This window comes from Armigeres subalbatus, chromosome 3 (genome assembly GCF_024139115.2).
Source record: "Armigeres subalbatus isolate Guangzhou_Male chromosome 3, GZ_Asu_2, whole genome shotgun sequence".
In the NCBI taxonomy this organism is placed as follows: Eukaryota; Metazoa; Arthropoda; class Insecta; order Diptera; family Culicidae; genus Armigeres; species Armigeres subalbatus.
In genome coordinates, this window is record NC_085141.1 from 409,141,280 (window position 1) to 409,161,908 (window position 20,629).

General features: G+C 40.7%; 1 protein-coding gene across 1 annotated transcript; it reads right to left on the reverse strand.

Moving 5' to 3' along the window:
* Positions 1–113: 113 nt before the first annotated feature.
* LOC134227118 (transaldolase) lies at positions 114–16,092 on the reverse strand. The gene is made up of 3 exons (XM_062708395.1): positions 15,803–16,092; positions 1,084–1,207; positions 114–1,014 (listed from the first exon to the last, which is right to left on the reverse strand). The coding sequence occupies exons 1-3, from the start codon at positions 15,903–15,905 to the stop codon at positions 231–233; spliced, it is 1,011 nt and encodes a 336-aa protein (XP_062564379.1). The 5' UTR covers positions 15,906–16,092; the 3' UTR covers positions 114–230.
* Between the last annotated feature and the right edge of the window lie 4,537 nt (positions 16,093–20,629).

A 20,629-nucleotide genomic window follows, 5' to 3' on the forward strand; every position in this document is an offset into this window, starting at 1 on the left:
AAGTTTAGCGGACCAACCAGATCTTTTTAGACCTTTAATTAGCCTTTTTATTTTCAAAATTCATCTGAGTTGCCAGAGTATGATAAATTCGGATGACTTAGTTCAATCTAATGTAAAAAGAAGGTACGCCAATTTTATTGTCAAAATCATTGATTGATATGGAATATAAATTTAGATCATTACTTTCGAGATTTTATAAATGCACGAAAGATTTATTCAAACCCCCTTTTTCAAGCAGACTGTTGGACCAATCCGCGGAGCATAGACTCAAGTTTGCGTCCATCGGCCGCGAACTTTCGAATTCCGTCCGACAATTTATCGGTCGACATCTGATCCTCATTGAGCATCCAGCGGAAAGTGGCTTCATTCATTGTGATCTTCTCCAGATCACTACTCTGAGCGGCCTCCGGATCCAGATAACGCTTGATAGGTTCTTCGCTCTTCTCCAGATCACCAAGCAGTTTTGGGCTGATAGTCAAAAGATCGCAGCCCGCCAAGGCGCGAATCTCTCCCGTGTTACGGAACGACGCTCCCATAACCACCGTTTTGTATCCAAACTTTTTGTAGTAGTTGTAAATTTTAGTAACCGAAACCACGCCTGGGTCCTGTTCCGGTTCGAACGATTTCTTATCGGTGTTGGACACATACCAGTCCAAAATGCGCCCCACGAAAGGAGAAATGAGCGTCACTCCAGCCTCGGCACAGGCGACTGCTTGTGCGAACGAAAACAGCAACGTGAGATTGCAATGAATTCCGTGTTCCTGTTCGAGCTCTCGAGCCGCCTGGATGCCCTCCCAGGTGGAAGCCAACTTGATCAGTACACGGTCTCGCTTGATTCCCTGCTCCTCATACAGTTGAATCAGCTTGAGGGCTTTGGCCACCGAGGCCTTCTTGTTGAACGATATCCGAGCGTCCACCTCAGTGGACACGCGTCCTGGAACCAGCTTCAAAATTTCGCAACCAAACAGGACAAACAGCATATCAGCGGCTTCCGACACCTGTTCGTCTTCGGTGCTGTGGATAGAAAGATCACAATTTGATTAGTTATTGTGACAATACGATAATAGTATCTATGCAACTTACGATCCGTGCTTTAAACCGTACTTGACTGCTTTGTCGATCAAGTGCTGGTACTGTTCCATACCGGCAGCGGATAGGATCAATGATGGGTTGGTCGTGGCATCAGTGGGCTTATAGATTTTCATCGCTGAAGGTTAAAAAGAAGAAGAAAAAACTTGATTAATCAAACTGCATAAAAGGTAATCGCAAAATTTTCATCCAATTATAATTATAATCCAATTATAATACCCTAATTAGGGTAATTCGCCAAATGTTGAACGGCTAATTCTCGCTTAACTTTTCAAAAGGACCTAAGTAACATTTTTTTCATGATTTAATTTGAATACTGCAATCGATAGCTTTCATGTTGTTCTGTTGATTGCACTGTTTAAATTAAATCATGAAAAAAATGTTACTTAGGTCCTCTTGAAAAGTTAAGCGAGAATTTCTTCGCCTATTGTTGAACGCACGTGCATTTCTTATGGGAGTTCAACAATAGGCGACAAAATTAGCCGTTCAACATTTGGCGGTTTCCCCTACATTCTTATATATTTATCGGGGTAGTTAGGATCGAGTTTGGATAACTAATAACAGGGTTGTTACGGAGATTCTGAAATATTTTCCGCGCCGAATCCACGCCATTTCCGCACGACATGAAATCCATTCCGCGCCAAATAAGCGCGATCCAGATCTAAATTCTAAGCAAATACACGTTAAATGTCAATTTTTGTATAACAATTTATTGAACGTCTTGTTCTTTTTTTACAATATTACTGATTCCAAATATGATTTTAAACTGCAACATATGTTTGTATCAAAATGCTAATAGGACTAACAAAACCGCAGTAAGTATTACATCCCTTCTAAATGGCCTTATTCGCTACTAGATATACTGAATCTAAGGGAACAAGAACTAAACAGTCAAAACTATTTGCATAAGCACCGCTTTTTGGACTAGATGATGGCTTTGGCATGTTTTTAAAGGAGGTTCTATTATGGATTGACAAAGAATGGAACCGATTCCTTCGATTGATTCATTTTTTCACCCCCTCTCGATCGTGGATTCCGATCATTTGACATAGATTCCAAAAACGTCCGATCTCTAGTGCTTTGGTGAAAATATCAGCAAGTTGGAGCTCCGTCCCGATTGGTTTCACCTCGATATTTCCTGCAGCTACATGGTCTCGTATAAAGTGATGCTTTATGTCTATATACTTTGCTCGTTTGCTTTCCAGGTTCTTGGCCATCCCAATGCAACCGCGGTTATCTTCAAATATTGTTACAGGTTTAGTGTCTTGAATTCCTAGATCTCTGAGAAGTCCAGATAGCCACAGCGTCTCTGCTACTCCAGAACCGAGTGCCACATACTCAGCCTTACTAGATGATGTTGCTACGGTCGTCTGCTTCTTCTTCTTGCTTGACCAGGAAACAACATTGACAAATACCTGGAATAGGTAATCACTCACATATTTTCGATCTTGTTGATCAGTTGCCCAATCAGCATCGGCATATCCTTTTATTGCTTCCATTTGAGTATTGCGAGTAAACATCAGAAAAGTCTTTTCAGTTCCTTTCAGGTAACGTACCACCTTCCTCAGGGTGGTCCAGTATGAAGAAGATGGCTGCTGCTGAAAAACGTCCTAGGTATCCAACTGAAAAACAGATGTCCGGTCGAGTAGCCATCATAACGTACATCAAATTGACCAGTAATTCACGGTACGGTGCTTCAATTTTTTCCGTCGTCCCTTGGTAAAACTGCAACCCCTTTTCCATTAGAGTTTTAGCCGGGTTAGAATCTTCCATTCAAAATGTCTTCAGAATTTTTCTAATACTTGAGCCTTGTGATAATTCCAAACTTCCTTGTTTTCGGTCATATAGAATTTTCATTCCAAGGAAATATTTAGCTTCACCGCAATCAGTCATTTTGAAATATGTTGATAGCTTGTGTTTGACATCCTCGATTGTCTTGATGTTCTCTCCAATGATTAACAGATCATCAACGTAGAGAATTAAATAGATCACATCATTCCCCCTTTCGTTGATTCAGGTGTACACACAATAATCATGAAAAGATCTCTTGAAACCAAGCTTCAGTAGTACTTAATTGAGCCTCTCATTCCAGCATCGCGGGCTCTGCTTCAATCCGTAGAGTGATTTTTCAAGTTTGCATACCATTCCAGGAGCTGCTTTTACACCATCAGGAATCGCCATAAAGATGTCTTCCTTGAGTTCTCCGTGTAGAAAAGCCGTTTTGACATCCATTTGGTGAATAATGTATCCCTTCTGCAAAGCCACAGCCAGTACGACCCGGATTATCGTTAGTTTAGCTACCGGCGCGTACGTCTCATGGTAGTCAATACCTGGTTTTCTGTAGAAATCCCTTCACGACCAGTCTTGCCTTATGCCGAAGAGCATTACCACCGGCATCTTCTTTTATGCAAAAAATCCACTTTGATTGCAATAGTTTCACACCAGTCGGACACGGAACGATTTTCCATAGCTTGTTAACTTCCTTAGACTGTAGTTCGTCACCAATAGCTACCATCCAAGCATCTCTGTCGTCAAGTTGATGAATCTCGTGGTACGTAGATGGCGAATCTGTAGGTTTGGAATAATCAGCAGCAGCGGATGCATTGTATCCAGTGAAAAAATCTAATAGCTTATCTGGGAGCTTGCGCTCCCGTTCGCTGCGCCTCGTGGTTGACTCTAAACAGTCTTCACGTCTTTCATGCGAAGGGAGCGCGCCAGGGTTTGGTTCATCAAGTATTTCTTCATAAATTTCATCATCAATATTTGAATCTTGTCTGGTTGTATTTTCTATATTTTGGGGTTCAGCTATGGTACTTAATTGTTCCCCCTCTGGCTCATAGACTAAGGAAATTATTAACGGTTGTCTATCAACATCATCACTAGCATATGGAAAATTTTGTTCATCAAATTTCACATCTCTTGCTACGACAATCTTCTTTGACGATCTATCTCACAAGCGATAGTCATTGGGTGCGTACCCAATCATAACGGTTTCACGGCTCTTTGGATCCAATTTCTTCCGTAGTTGATTAGGGATCCAAGCCATGGCCTTGCATCCGAAAATTCTAAGTTTGCTGAGGTCTGGCTTAGTATTTGTCCACTGCTCTACTGGGGTAATGTTTCGGTCTAGTGCACTTGTAGGAGACCGATTGAGGATATACGTCGCCGCCAAGGCCGCTTCTGACCACATTCGCTTTGGCATCTTGGAATCAATAAGCATTGATCTAACTTTTTCAACCAGGGTTCTGTTGAATCGCTCAACAACGCCATTCTGCTGCGGAGAGTATGCCACGGTCGATTGAACTTGAATGCCTCTGTCTTGATAATACCGTTTTTGATCATTAGAGAAATACTCCCGGCCTTGATGGGGGCTTGGTGGCCTTGTGTCACTGCTTCTGCCTCATAAGCAGGAGATTAAGGGTTTGATCCCTGGCCCTTTCCAATTTCCTATTAGATAATTTCGTTAATCATATAACTCAATCTCTTTGCAAATCAAATTCTCATTGCTAGCAAGTATGATTCTAAATATAGAATTGCTATAAAAAGCTGCCTGTTACTTAGTAGCAGCAAATAAAATGTAAAAATAGATTGGTGTTCATTTGTACCCACATACGAATGCTATATACGGTCGCTCTGCTCGTGTAGGCCTCATACAAGTAAGAATGTGTGAGGTTGATGTGCGGGTAGCGATGGTGTGGTAGACGTGTGCGTGGTATTAGAATCCAATAGCATTCAAATTCTAATTGCAAAAAAAGAATCCCATTAGAATTCACTTTAATACTTTCTCATTACTCTAGTACTTCTAATTCTCATTCATATATTCCTATCCCATAGATCGCATCACTTACCAAAGTGAATCCAGATAATATATCCCTTCATACTAACACAATATCCTATCCTAAGACTATCGTGGAGATGCAGAGGTATACTCGGTCTCTAGTAGCAACGAGAGTTGAACTAATAATCCTTCCTTCCCTTGATGACCGTAAGGACGTGGCCGGCGCCGTAATTGACTTAGTAAAATGCATTGAATTTCCGAAATTTGCACATTGAGAATGATAGCTAAACCCAAGCTCCATTCAATTGGTTCCCTGTGCAATTTCGCAAGTTCTAATCAATCACGGAGTAGCAACTACGAATTGTACGGTTATCCTGCTCATGCTCATGCTCATTAGAGAAATACTCCCGGCCTTGATCAACTGTCAGTTTACTAATCTTCGTTTGCCATATTGTTTGAAACAATGAAAGACTTCACACTTACGCTTGATAGGATAGATAATTGCAAAATGCGTCCAATCATCAATGAACGAAACGAAAAATCTGGATCCGTCCCAGGCCAGTGGATCAATCGGCCCACACAAGTCAGAATGATGTACGCTCTAATGGACGCGTGGCTTTCTCTCGGGTGCCATCAAACGGTTCACGACACTGCTTCCCCATCACACACGTATCACAGAATCCAATACGACATACTGTATCTATGAAACCGGTAACCATTTCATGCTTGACAATATTTTCCATCGCTCGTTGACTTGCATGTCCCAAGCGACGATGCCACAACCAGCTTACATCCATCGTGCTGATGTTAGCTTGACCAACATAGGCTACTTCCAGATCTAATTGATACAAGTTACCTTTTAAGTTTAAGTTTAAGTTACCACACCAATGACTTCATCATTAAGCTTAAATTCCGCTCGCTCGATTCCTCCTCGGCCAGTGAACAGGATATTAATTCCAGCTTGAGAAAGTTTCTTGACCGAAAGCAAATTTTCCCTCAGCTCCGGAATGAATATTACGTCCTTCATACGGAATTCAACATTCTTGTTTGACAATCCTGTCAGCTCTCCGACTGATTTGCCGATCAAAGATACACCTTCTTTTGCGACTTCGACCACGAACGGATTCTTCATGTTAAGGCCAGATCTGATCATAATTGATTAAAGATAAACGTGACAAATATTAAAAAATCTGCCAAAATCGCAATTTCTTTTGAAGTAATTAATTATGAAGCTTTGTTGTAGTTATTGATCACAAGACAAACTTGCGTAGATATAAAGGAATTAAACAACGAAGCTCCGTTTTTAAACAAAACTTCTGTAATACAAATAGGGGGAAAGACGGCTTTGGCAGGTTTTGTTCTATTATTGGCAGGGGGGTTTTTGTCGACCAAATTTTATGAAATTTTGCCACAATATTCTTTGATATGCAAAGAATGTTTAGGCCAAATTTGAGCCTAGTCAGTCATAAAAAAAAACCCTGCCAATAATAGAACAAAACCTGCCAAAGCCGTCATTCCGCCTATTTGAATTCATATTAAGAAACAAATATTACAAAATCTAACATAGTTGCTCAAGCTCCGTTGATTTTTAAGTCAGAATCAAGCGTAAATTCCTTCTAAAAATTCCAGAGGAATATTTTTAGAAATTTCAGAAGAAATTTCTTTGAAAATACGGCAGAATAACTTGCGTGAACTCCAACAGAAATTAGTCCTTTATTTCTCCTTCAATTCTTGTAACAAGCTTTTCTAAAAGTTCATGCAGAAATTTTTTGACCATTCTTACTGGAATTTCATTTGAAAACTCATCTTTCGTGCGCAGATTCATCCCAGAAATTTCTGCGGATCATCCTCCGGAAATTCTCCCGGAAATTTTCATGGAAATGTTTGCAGAAATCCAACTGCCCTTGAATCTGCTGAAGTGCAGAAGTCGCTCCAAATCATCTGTGGGAATTCCTCCGAGTATTCTTACAAAAATTCCCCAGGGAAATTATTTTGTAATTCATTTGGGAATTTTGTCGTGAGTTCAAGTAAATTTTCCACAAATAAACTGCGGAAAATCTTCAGAGCTTACTTGCAGAAATCCCTTCATGATTTTATTTTTTTATTTGTTACCAGACTAAGGCCGGAGTGGCCTGTGCAATACATAAAAGTCTTTTCCATTCAGCTCAGTCCATGACTGCACTTCTCCAAACACGCAGTCTTCGGATTGTCCGCAAATCGTCCTTCACCTGATCGATCCACCTTGCCCGCTGTGCACCTCGCCTTCTTTTTCCCGTCGGATCGCTTTCGAGAACCATTTTCACCGGTTTATTGTCCGACATTCTGACATGCTATGCTCGGACCACCGCAGTCTTCCGATTTTCGCAAATTGAACGATGGATGGTTCTCCCAACAGCTGATGCAACTCGTGGTTCATACGCCTCCTCCATGTACCGTCCACCGTCTGCACGCCACCATAGATGGTACGTAGCACTTTCCTTTCGAAAACTCTCTTGTAAAACCGTCTTGTATCCGCCCAATGTTTAGCCGCGGGAAACGACTCGACGCGTGTTGTACACCGTCGAGAGTTTTGAGCGCAGACATACTGCAACGAGGTAGTGGTCGGATTTAATATTCGCACTGCGGTAAGTGCGTACGTTCGTGATATCGGAGAAGAATTTACCGTCGATTAGAACGTGGTCGATTTGGTTTTCCGTTACTTGATTAGATGTTTTCCATGTGGCCTTGTGGATATTCTTGCGGGGGAAGAAAGTGCTTCGGACTACCATTCCGCGGGAGACTGCAAAGTTTATGCATCGTTGGCCGTTGTCGTTCGATACGGTATGCAGACTATCCGGTCCGATGACCAGTCTATACATTTCCTCCCTTCCTACCTGAGCGTTCATGTCACCGATGACGATTTAGACATCCCGCAGCGGGCATCCATCGCATGTCTGCTCCAGCTATGCACAGAACGCTTCTTTCTCGTCGTCGGGTCTCCCTTCGTGTGGACTGTGCACGTTGATGATGCTATAGTTGAAGAATCGGCCTTTTATCCTCAGCTTGCACATCCTTGTGTTGATCGGCTGCCACCCAATCACGCGTTGGCGCATCTTTCCCAGCACTATGAAGCCGGTTCCCAGCTCGTTGGTGGTGCCACAGCTTTGGTAGAATGTAGCCGCTCGATGCCCGCTTTTCCACATTTTCTGTCCTATTCAGCAGATTTCCTGCAGCCCTACGACGTCGAAGTTGCGGGGATGTAATTCATCGTAGATTAACCTGTCGCAACCTGCAAAGCCTAGCGAAACCTCCTGTTTCGTCGGGGGGCCTTCGTGTCAGGTTTGTTTAGCGTCCCACGTCACACCAGGACTTGGGTTTCATTTGTATGGGAGCCCCCTTTCCAGAAGGGGGGTGGGTTTCGAACCACCACAGAAACATACCTTTCCTTCCAAAACCTCCACATGTCAGATTTGATTCCATTTGCTTAATTATTTCTCGAGTTATGAGGAAATTATTGTTTTCCTTTTCCAAAGTGGGGAGGGGTCTTGAACCATCTTAAGAACCTTCCCCGGCCCCAAAAACCTCTGCACACAAATTTTTACGCCGATCGGTTTAGTGATTTCCGAGTCTTTAAGGTTCAGACAGACAGAAATTCATTTTTATGTATATATTATGTACAGGGGTTAGACAAAAAGGTTGAGATACGCAAAATTTTGTCGAAGTTCAAGTCAGCATAACTTTGCGTAGAATGATCCGATTTTGATAAAATTGGGACCATCGGACGCGAAAACTCTTCTAGTATACTATCAAAACTTGAGGTTGGTCCTTGGCCACCGGAGATGTTCCGGGTTTTCCGAGGGTAGGTTCAAGATGCATTTTTTCCACTGCTTGTCATTTTATGTGACGTTTACTTTCATCATATTTTAAGCTTTGTCCAAAAACTAGAACTAATATGCCAAGCAGTGGTGGCTGTCCATCGGGAATCCATCAAAACTATGCAGAGATATAGACATTTCCGTAAAAACGGTCCCGGGAACATGATGAAATGATAACAGACCGAAATAATGCAAATATGAGTATCTTACTTCATGGCTTTGTGAGACGATGAATGCAGAAACATTTCCAAAATGATAGTGTCCACTGCCACCCTTATAGCAGGTTCCAAGGGCCTTCCAGGAGGAGCTGGTTTTGGCACCATCTGGAACCATGCATATATAGGTGTCAAAATTCATGTTTTCCCAAGACGATGAATATAGGATCTTTATTAAAGATACATTTAGAGGACTGTAAGACTCCCTGGCCAATTTGTAACAGGTTCCGGATGTTCTGCGAAGGTGACATTTATTCAGGGTGTATGGCCAATTCCGTACCGTTTTCACGAAAATGACCATATCTCTGCGTATACATAATGGATTTTGGATCTGCAGCTAGCATTGGTCAGCATATAAGTTCTAGTTTCTGGGGAAAATATAAAACATAATGGCAGTGAACGTCATATTTTTAACATGCCCTCGGAAAACCCGGAACATCGCCGTTGGCCAAGGACCTATCTTAGGTTTCGCATAAGGATAGTATACTAGAAGAGTTTCCGCGTCCGATGATCCCAATTTCATCAAAATCTGATTTTTTTACGCAAAGTTATGCTGATTTGAACATCGACAAAATGTTGCCTATCTCAACCTTTTTGTCTAACCCCTGTATATACTAGCAGACCTGAGGGGCTGTCCACAAATCACGTAGACCGAAATTTCACATTTTCAACCCCCCACCCCGTCCCCCCTAGTAGACTTTCGTAGACTTTTCCGAAACCCCTCCCACCCTCTTTTCTAAATTTTACAAAATATCATATGCGATTTTAAAAATACGGAGATCAACCATGTTTTAAGCAAATATTCAAATCAATTTCAATATGTAAATATTACAATAAAATTCGAATTTCAAACATAACAAAATTTAACTGAACAAAATCCAACAAAACAAAAATCAATTTAAAATGTAATCAAATTTAATCCTTTGTCCAAAACCAAATCTCAAAGCCAATTTAATATCTGTTCAACTCGATTCCGCATAGAGATGTGCTCCACCGCCTCCGACACTTTTGCATAACCTTTCAAATAAAGACAAAAAAAAACTTTTGCCTCAAATGTGTAAAGCATCTGAACTATAATTCTCCACGCCGGTTCAAAGTTGTAGAAAACCGAAAAATTTCGAGTGAAATTCCAAGAATGCGAAGTAAATATTCCAATAAGTTTTTCGTAGAAATATCGTCGAATTTCCTGATTGATAACCTTTAAAGTTTCCCGATAATACCCCAAAGAACTTTTCGTTAAAATTTTGATGCTTTACTTATAAATTTCAAGCAATATCTATACTGCCGTGTCAAGCATATCTGTCCCATGTCGAAAAATATGCAACTGAGAAAAATGCGATTGAAGTTGGAAACATATTTTTCAGTTTGTAGCTAAATTGCCCCATGAAACTCAAAAATGATAAAAATCGACATGGGACAGATATGCTTGGGACGGCAGTATAATCATCCGTTGAAATACCAAGAATACCTAAGGTGGCAGCCCCATCATCGCGATGTAGGTAACGCGACCCCGGTAAGGTAGCTTACTGAAGCCTCTCAAATACCACGAAAAATGGAGATAGAAGAAAAAGAGAACGTTATTTTTGGCAACCGACCCGGCAACGAAATAAGGACTATGATCGGAAACTCGGTACCTGGAATGTCAGGACCCTAAATGAACCTGGACGAGTGAGCCTTCTGGCTCGTGAACTGCAGAAGGTTGGAGTGAACGTGGATTCTATTCAAGAAGTCTGATGGCCTAGATCCGGAGAACGTGAATTTCGAGCCGTGGACCCCACGACCAATACTGCATTCAAGTATAACATCTATCACAGCGGCGGTGAAAAGGCAGAGCATGGAGTTGGTTTCGTAGTGATGGACAAGCAGATGAAGCGAGTGATGCGGTGGAAATCCATTAGCGAACGAATCTGTGTGTTGAGGATACGGGGCAAATTCTTCAATTACAGCTTAATCAACGTTTACGCACCGACAAACGATAAATCCGACGACGTGAAGGATACGTTTTATGAATGTCTTGATAAAGCCTATGGAGAGTGCCCAAAGCATGACGTGAAAATTGTTATCGGAGACGCTAACGCTCAGGTCGGTAGAGAGGACTTTTTCCGTCCCATAATCGGTAGGGAGAGCCTTCACTCCACTACCAATGACAACGGCCTACGGCTAGTAAATTTTGCTGCTGCCAGAGGGATGGCCATCAGTAGCACCTACTTTGCACGAAAGAACATCCGAAAGCACACCTGGAGACACCCAAATGGTGAAACTTGCAACCAGATAGACCATGTTCTGGTGGATGGGCGCCATTTCTCGGATGTTATCGATGTGCGGACATTCAGAGGTCCGAACATTGACTCTGATCACTACCTCGTTGTCAGTAAAATTCGATCACGGTTGTCAACTGTATCGAACGAAAGATCACAGCGAACGATGCGTTACAATATCCAGCGATTGTCGGCGGAAGGAGTATCGGCTGGCTGAGTACCGCCAGAAGCTCGACGAACGGATAAGTGCAATCAACGTTAGCGACAACATCAACGATCTATGGGAGTCGATCCATGGAGCGGTGAGCACAACAGCACGAGAAGTGGTAGGCACTGCACAGAGGCGACCCAGGACAGGTTGGTTCGATGTGGAGTGTCAGAGAGTGACAGACGAGAAGAACGTTGCCAGAAGCCAGATGTTGGTGTCGGGTACCCGATCGAATAGAGATCGGTACAAGGAAGCAAGAGCAGCCGAAAAACGAACCCACCGCAGGAAGAAAAACAAGTTATTAGTGAGGCGCAGGAAAAAATGGAGCAGAACGATATGCGGAGGTTTTATGAGTCTGTCAATGGCGTGCGGAGAAAGACAGCGCCATCTCCCGTCATGTGCAACGACTAACAAAGGAAATTGGCTGACAGATAAAACTGAAGTGGCTGCCAGGTGGAAGTAACACTTCGAGACTTTGTTGAATAGTGGAAGTGACGGTGCATCGGTGAACAGAATGAATATTAGCGACGATGGACAAGCTGTGAAGTCGCCTACACTAGATGAGGTTAAAGAGCTGAAAAACAATAAGGCTGCGGGGAAGGACCAGCTCCCGGCTGAACTTCTCAAACATGGCAGTGAGCAGCTTTATGAAGTTCTGCACCATATTATGTCGAAAATATGGGAAGACGAGGAAATTCCTGCTAGCTGGTTGGACGGCCTCATTTGCCCTCTCTTTAAGAAAGGGCACAGACTGGAGTGCGCCAATTACCGAGGAATAACCCTCCTTAATTCGGCGTACAAAATTATGTCCCGTATTCTGTTCAACAGATTCAGACCGCTTGAAGAGTCCTTCGTTAGCGAATACCGGTTTTCGTGAGGGCCGATCAACGACGGATCAAATGTTTACCCTGAGACAAATCCTTGATAAATTCCGGGAGTACAACTTGCAGACACATCATCTGTTTATTGATTTCAAGGCGGCGTACGATTCAGTGAAACGAAATGAATTATGGCAAATTATGCTTGAACATGGTTTTCCGGCGAAACTGATACGGCTGATTCGTATAACGTTGGACGGATCGAAGTCAAGTGTAAGGGTTGCGGATGAAATATCGACGTCATTTGTTACCTTAGATGGATTAAAGCAGGGTGATGCACTCTCGAACCTACTGTTCAATATAGCGCTCGAGGGAGCGATTAGGAGAGCTGGTGTGCAAAGAAGCGGTACCATTATCACAAAATCGCATATGCTCCTGGGATTTGCGGACGATATCGATATTATCGGAATTGATCGCCGTGCCGTGGAAGAGGCTTTTGCGCCTTTTAAGAGAGAGACAGCGAGGATTGGACTCAATACCAGCAAAACGAAGTACATGGTCGCTGGCAATCAACGTGGGTTCATTAGTGGCGGTGGTAGCGAAATAGTGCTGGATGGTGAAAAATTTGAAGTGGTAGAAGAATTTGTGTATCTTGGAACATTAGTGACGTGCGATAATGATGTTACCCGCGAGGTGAAAAGGCGTATTGCAGCTGCAAATAGGGCTTATTTCGGACTTCGTAACCAGCTTAAGTCCCGTAGTCTGCAAACGAAAACAAAACTCGCGCTGTATACAACTCTGATTCTTCCGGTGGCTTTATACGGCCATGAGACATGGACGTTAAAGGAGGCTGATCGGAGAGCTTTCGGAGTGTTTGAGCGTAAGGTGCTGCGGACAATACTCGGCGGTAAACAGGAGAACGGTATCTGGCGGCGTCGCATGAATCACGAATTGTACCAGGTGTATAAAGGGCTGGATATTATTAAGCTTATACAACACGGCAGACTACGGTGGGCTGGTCACGTTGTTCGTATGCCGGAAGAACGTCAAGCGAAGATAATATTTAGTAGAGAACCCGGAAGAGGCCGCAGGCTTCGTGGAAGGCCGCGTACACGATGGCTTTTTGCAGTTGAAGAGGGCCTGAGGGCGCTCAATGTTCAGGGCGGAAGCGATTGGCCCAGGATCGAGTCCAGTGGAGAAGGATACTCCATTCGGCGTAGGTTCATCGAAGAGCTGTAGCCCATCAAGTATCAAGTAAGTAATTCCAAAGAATTTGCATTAGAACTCCCGAATAAATTGCCGTTTCTAATAATTTCCCATGGACATAGTTTTCCAGGGACTTCCTAGACTTCCTTCTTCAGTAGAAATTCTGAAGGGTTTCTCGCGGAAACTTCGGAGAATTCCAAGTTTTAAAGAATGTCTTTTGGAAATTCAAATGACTTTTTTTCATATTCCAAAATGCTTCCTTTGTAAATTCCAAAGAATTTTCCGTTGAAGTCCGATATAATTTCCCGTGAAAATTCTTAAGAATCACTTGTCGTTTCCATAAAATTTCCTGCCGAAAATCAAAAGGTATTCAAGTAGAATCTGCATTAAAATCCAAGTGGAAATAAAAAAAAAAGTCGAAAGTTTTTATAGAACACTTCGGAGAATTTTCCTACTCAACACAGAAGAATTTCCAGGTACATATTTCCAGTTCCATGATAGTTTTAAGCCGTAGTTCAGCAAAAAACCATAAAAATTAAACAAGTGAACTTCCCACAAAGCTGCTGCATAAATCGTTCTCAAAAAAAAATCTACCTGGACTTTCGGTATACCCCCCCGTTCCCCTTCGTAAACTATCGTAGACTTTTTCGACCCCCCCCCCCCCTCAAGAGTCTACGTGGTTTATGGACAGCCCCTTTACAAGTTTCAAAGAATATCTTTTAGGCATTCCAAATACTTTGGAATGGATATTCCAAAATGCTTCCTTTGTAAATTCCAAAACAAAAAAAATCCGTTGAAGTACGACATAATTTCCATAGTTTGCAAATAAGTTCCTGCCGAAAATCAAACGAAATTCTAGTAGAATCAGCAGTAAAATCCAAGTGAAGATTTTAATAAAAAAATGGAAAGTTTTTATAGAATATTTTGGAGAATTTTCCTACTCAACACAGAAGAATTTCCTGGTGAAATCCATGATAGTTTTAAGCCGTAGCTCAGACTTTTACTTAAGTGAAATTCATAAAAATTTTAAGGAGAAATGCAAGAGATTATTTCGGTAAAGTCTTGCAAAAAAACCGGAAAATTCTAAAAAAAAACAAACAAGTGATCTTCGCACGAAGCTGCTGTATAAATCGCTTTTAAAAAACATTAAATTAAAAAGTCTACGTAGACTTTCGGTATACCCCCCTAACTAAGGACTTTGGTTTTGGATTAACTTGCGCTCTCATCGCCCCACCAAACGCTGCAAAATGAAAATGAAAAATATTTAGGCATATTTCTCTGAACTCTTTCTCCGAAATTTTTTCAGTAAAATTCATCATCAAAATATATCATCGAAAAACGTGTTTAAATGATCAAATATAGAATAGTTTATATGAATCATCAATGATCATATTTTGTATATATTGTATACAAGTTAACATTATCCGGATAATAAGTTTTTCGTTAAATGGGTTATCGAGGCGCAATTATCGCAAAATACTTTTATAAGCAGTCAGCAGATAGTCAGCAGTAGGTATATCATAGACTATACATCAAAGGCTATTAATGCTGCATTGCATATCCACTGATTGCGTAGGTTGGATTAAATCAATTTTAGGGCAGCATGCAATGTACGACAAAAATCTCGATACAAATCCTTTCACTTTCGATTTGTGGGACGCACACGTGAGTTTCATTCTGCGTGATCAATATTTACCCAAGCTTAGGTAGGTATTGGGGTATGTATAACCCATTTGATCTTCGAATACCAACTCGAACATGCTTCGAAGTTATCATACTAGAGCCCCCCCTGGTGTATGGTATAGTAAAACTGTAACCTCTAATCTAAAATATGGAATAATAAGCTGCAAAATGAATCATAAATCTAGAGCAACTGGCATCGGGTAAGTTCACGTGAATAAAGTTTGCTGTTGATGTTGTTCTACAATCAATCGTTCTAACGCCTCAAACAAGAGATAACCAATCAAAAATTACTAAATCTTCTACTAAACCTAAGGCAAAGACTCGTGCTTCGGAAGGTGAACATGTATGGAGAAAGACGTAAAAGAGGTAGCTAACACCGCACCGGCTTCACATTACAAACACTCCACTTTCTCTACAACGATGCCCTCACGATGGCAGTTCAAATAAAGGTTCTTATTGCTGTATTGGTTTTCCTTAGGTGAAGGGGAGCCTTCAGCCTATTCGCGATAGAAGTGAACATTATCAACAACGAGGCAAGCGACAACTGCGTTTACACTACAGCATACCAGGTCGGTCACCTTCACGGAACTCATGAATCGAACTACATAATTGTTAAATTTCCGCGAAGGTGCTCTTATTCGAATAATGAATAATGCACCATTGGTATCTAACACCGCAATCACCAAAGCTTACCTTCGAAATCTCCCGTATCAGCCACGATGGTGGTCAATTTCTTCAGCTGTTCCAAACTCGAGACCATCTTGGTTTTCTTGCTCTGCGGTTCAATACTGCTCATGATCGACTGAGGAACCAGACTACTTCCGATGGGGGCTTTCGCGTATAGAACTGAGACAAGTAAATAGTAAATAACTAAACCGCACAAGGATATCTCACTTGTATCGCCGTAACCGGTAGGAGCAGCCAAGCGTAAGTTTTAGCGACCGAACTAAAAGCCGTGCAAAGTCGTAGTGAGAGTGCTGTATCATTGCGGAGAAGGGTCATCGCAAAGAGTGCACATGTATTGCCTTGCCTTTTACTACAGAGGCTATGGAAAATGTGGTATATACGCACAGCCTCGGTTGCATCGGTATTTGCGCTCTCCAGCAAACATCAAAACGTTTAAATTTCCACAATATTTATTCGCTCTTATTAAAACATTTCGGTGGATCGGTGGAACTATAAATATGACTATGGGCGGTTTGGCTTTGAGGAAACAGAAATAGAATTTAAATGAAAGTGCACAGGAAGGATTCGAACACATTTTTGAAGGATTCTCGAGTCATAACTTTTTGGAATTCTTTTTAGACGTAACGGTATCGCCTAGCCCTCACTCGCATATCAGTCCCATACCGTTTTTTCGCATATGAAACTTCAAAAAAATCTAATAAATTGAATCATCATCGTATCTTGCTAAAATTTTGTGGAGTTGTTCATCATTCGATAGATTATCGTGAAGCGATTTAGTTTGATCGAAACATTGTTTAGTTTTGTGCAATCAGCTCATGTAAATTCTTAGTGGGACTGTTATGCGGGTACTTTCAATATGGGACGCACATGACTTGGTATTTTTCAAATGGGACTGTTATGCGAGTGCGGGCAGGTCGTGTAACAAACATGTGCACATAGATTTATTGTGCCTTGCAACAAATGACTACTTTCGTGATCATTTTCCATGGCTCTCATAGATGTGTAAAATTTATTTATCCGCAGTACAAATAGCACGTGCTATCAAAACATTCACCGCTGGAAGCCACCACGTGGCGGCCGAATTATTAAAAATATCAAAGTAGCTTTTTTAGGAGGCAACTATTTGGCACTTATTTTGTCGTAAACTAAATATATTTTAAACTTTTGGCTATATTTTGCGTGTTTTTCTACGTAGCTTCCTTTTAGTAAATAGGAATCATGTGTCTCTTTAACCTCTTTCATTATCACATTTCTGACCATATTTTCGTATTAACACGTACGTCCCCAACCCCCATTTTATGACAAAACTGTAAATTCAAATATTCCGGGGAGTACTGGGGTTACCTCCCAACCAGAAAAAATGGTCACTTGCAGATCGGCTTCGAAATCCATCTTGCGACATGTCAAACTTCATGATTTTGCAAAACAAGTACGCTGGAGTACATTTCGGCGATTTTCGTTCAAATTGTCCACCCCCCGGATACCTCCATGGCCTGGTTCCCTTGGGGAAGTGGCCAATTTTCGTTCAATCTTGGAATCCATCTTGCGACATGTCAAACTTCATGATTTTGCAAAACAAGTACATTGGATTAAATTTAAGCGATTTTAGATCGAACTTACGAATCTCCGGAAAATTCCAGGATCGGGTTCCCTGGGGGAAGTGGCCAATTTTCGTTCAATCCTGGAATCCATCTTGCGACATGTCAAACTTCATGATTTTGCAAAACAAGTTTACTGGAGTAAATTTCGGCGATTTTAGATCGAATTGATCACTCTCCGGGTACTTCCAGGGCCTGGCTCCCTTGGGGAAGTGGCCAATTTTCGTTCAATCTTGGAACCTATCTTGCGACATGTCCATGATTTGGCAAAACAAGTACACTGGAGTACATTTCGGCGATTTTCGATCGAATTGGCCACCCTCCGGATACTTCCAGGGCTTGGTTCCCTTGGGGAAGTGGCTGATATCCGGTAAATCTTGGAATCCATCTTACGACATGTCAAACTTCATGATTTTGCAAAACAAGTACACCGGAGTACATTTGGAAGATTTTCGATCCAATTGGCCACCCTCCGGATACTTCCTGATTCCCTTGGGGAAGTAGTCAATTTTCGTTCAATCTTGGGATGCATCTTGCGACATAACCCGTAACGCTGGGTAGATACCTTTACGTGGTGTGTTACAGGGTATTTGTATTTGTATTTGTATTTATTGATTACATTCAACTGACCGTAGAGGTCTTATTGAACTACTTAAAACTAGACATGACACAACAGAAGGTAAACAAAACACATTATCATAATTGCACATTTAAGGAAGATTTCATTCTAAAGCAAGCTAATTACAAAATAAATAGGTACACACATTATTCCTCTTAATTTCAACAAATAGCAATTTAAATTCGACAAATAACCTTGAACTATGAACTAACAAACAATCAATTTCAATTATACAACATTAAGGTTTCCACGTTGCATTTAAGTCACATATGAATTCCCTAAATTTTATTTCGTTTGGCCAAATCGAGTCTTTTAAAGCTAACGGTTTTAATTTTACGTCTAATTCAATTTTGAATGAAATGTATTCCATTTTTTCAATATCCTTCCATTTCGGTATTAGCATTTTAAACCGTCTAAGACGAATTAAGTACTGTCCATTTAATTCCACCAGTTAATTTTCGTTATCTTTGCAGATACGTATTTCGACCACAACTGTGTGGTCGTCTTCAGTGTCTTGTACTTGACTCGACTTTTATTAATTCGTCTTAGACGGTTTAATACATTCCACTAAACGAGCTTAATATCTTTTTCTGATTAGCATTTTAATTTTATCACATGCCAATAGTGGAATTCCTAGCGAGCGTGATACCAATACTCTCACATCATTTTCGGTCGCACTTCTGTCGATGTTCGATAGAAAAAGTGAGAATTCCTCACTTCTTTTCTCAACTTGATGCGATGGGCTGCTATCAATTTCATCGGAGTTGTCACGGAGATTCGATAAACTAACAGGCGTGGAATGTAGATACGGAGCAAGCGGTTCGGGTTGTTTAACGACGCTTGCAAGTTTTTTTTTTTTTTTTTTTTTTTAACTAATTTTATTTGCTAATTATCTAATACATGCATTCATCTCTTAGACTAGGTGTTCCGTGTTTTCTTAACACTATCATCCTTATTTGCTATGTTACTTTTTAGTTATTATTAATACATTTCAATTGCCTCTGGCAGTTAGAATTTTTCCTCTGGTTGAATTGAACCATGTAGGAATTACAATGTTTTCAACTTAAACTAATCTTAACCTATTTTATACTAAGGGTACAAGGAGTTAATCGTTGCAATAGAAGATTCCAACGATTTTTGTCTAAAATTGGAAATTATTTTGTTGGACATTTGTTGCCATGTCTCAATATTAGAAATTCTATGAAGTTCATTGGTACTATACCACGGAGGCAACTTCAGAATCATTTTCAAAATTTTATTTTGAATCCTCTGAAGTGCCTTCTTTCTGGTATTGCAGCAACTAGTCCATATTGGCACAGCATACAACATGGCAGGTCTAAAAATTTGTTTGTAAATCAAAAGTTCCCAACTAACATTTAATGTCAATGTAAATGTTATTTCAACTCGTTTATACGGCTTCAAGCTGAATATGTGTGCTATACATATGATCAATAACTTCTATTCAATTCCTTTACCAGCAAATCTGGCGAATCTATTCAGCTATTTTTGACGTGCCGGCACAACTACTTTACAGCATGTTACACAATTTTTTCTCAATCTTTACTAAACCATTTAGTAATATAATTCGCTTCTGTTGCGCTTATTCAGATTTTTTGAATCTGTTAAATAAGTTTTATACAGCCACTGAATTCAATTTGATTAAATATTATTTGAGAGGAGAGTAAATTTCGGAGTCTATTTAATGTTTTTTTTTTGTGAAAACTGCAATATCAATTTTGTTGCTACCTAGATTCGAACTCCTGATCTCCTGATTCAATGGCCGCTGCTCTGTCATCACCGTCACTTTGACATATGTAAATAACAAAGAAAATTATGGATGTGCTTCTTCGCATACCCTATAGGTTATTTTGCTAACTCTTTTTTTGGATTCATGCTGTATAAACGTTAGAAAGAGGTCTACATGTGCTTTTAGCACATAAGCTTAAAAATTATGCTTTCATTATTTCAACCATTATTCAAACATTTATCAGCATGTTCTTTTGGGTAACTTTAATGCATCATCAATCGTTGAAATTGTTTTTAGGCAACATTTTCTCGATCTGTATAGATGCTACTCTGCTGCTAATCGTTTAACAGCAGCCGTCAACAGAAATATCGCTTCTAAATGGCTTGTTTTCTTACACTATCTGTTAGCATTAATGACAGCGCTTTGTCAGTTGCTATAAAAGCAGGTGAAAACCTTTGTAGCTGCATTACAAAAATCAATAGCTCATACATGCTGTGCACAGCTTCGGCAACAAAAATCAAATGTAAACATTGCGGTTTTGACGTTCCATACTGATAAGCTATTAAAAGAAGCAGTATAAGGTTTACTTAAACGTTGTGTAATCTTCAAAGATACAGAAGTTGCCTAAAAGCTTCGTTAGTTCATTTATAGCGCCATTACGCTATATTGTTAGTGCTATAACAACAGCGAAAATGTTTTCATTGTGAATGCTACTCACCGTAATATGGGAAGTTGCTAACAAGCAACTCAATTACATACATGAGCTCTTAACCGATGAGCTTTGTTGCTAATTCAGACAGAGCTGTTTTATTGATTACTAGCGAAAGAAACCCAGCTTTGCCCGGGTGTTGAAAATGTCACAATGAACT

What these genes read in the sequence shown, in the direction of transcription:
- LOC134227118 (XM_062708395.1), bottom strand. Translation starts at nt 15,905, where the DNA reads ATGAGCAGTATTGAACCGCAGAGCAAGAAAACCAAGATGGTCTCGAGT. An exon ending in TGATACGGGAGATTTCGAAG is followed by an intron (nt 1,208 to 15,802) that starts GTAAGCTTTGGT and finishes TTTAACCTTCAG; the next exon opens with CGATGAAAATCTATAAGCCC. An exon ending in TACGGTTTAAAGCACGGATC is followed by an intron (nt 1,015 to 1,083) that starts GTAAGTTGCATA and finishes TTCTATCCACAG; the next exon opens with CACCGAAGACGAACAGGTGT.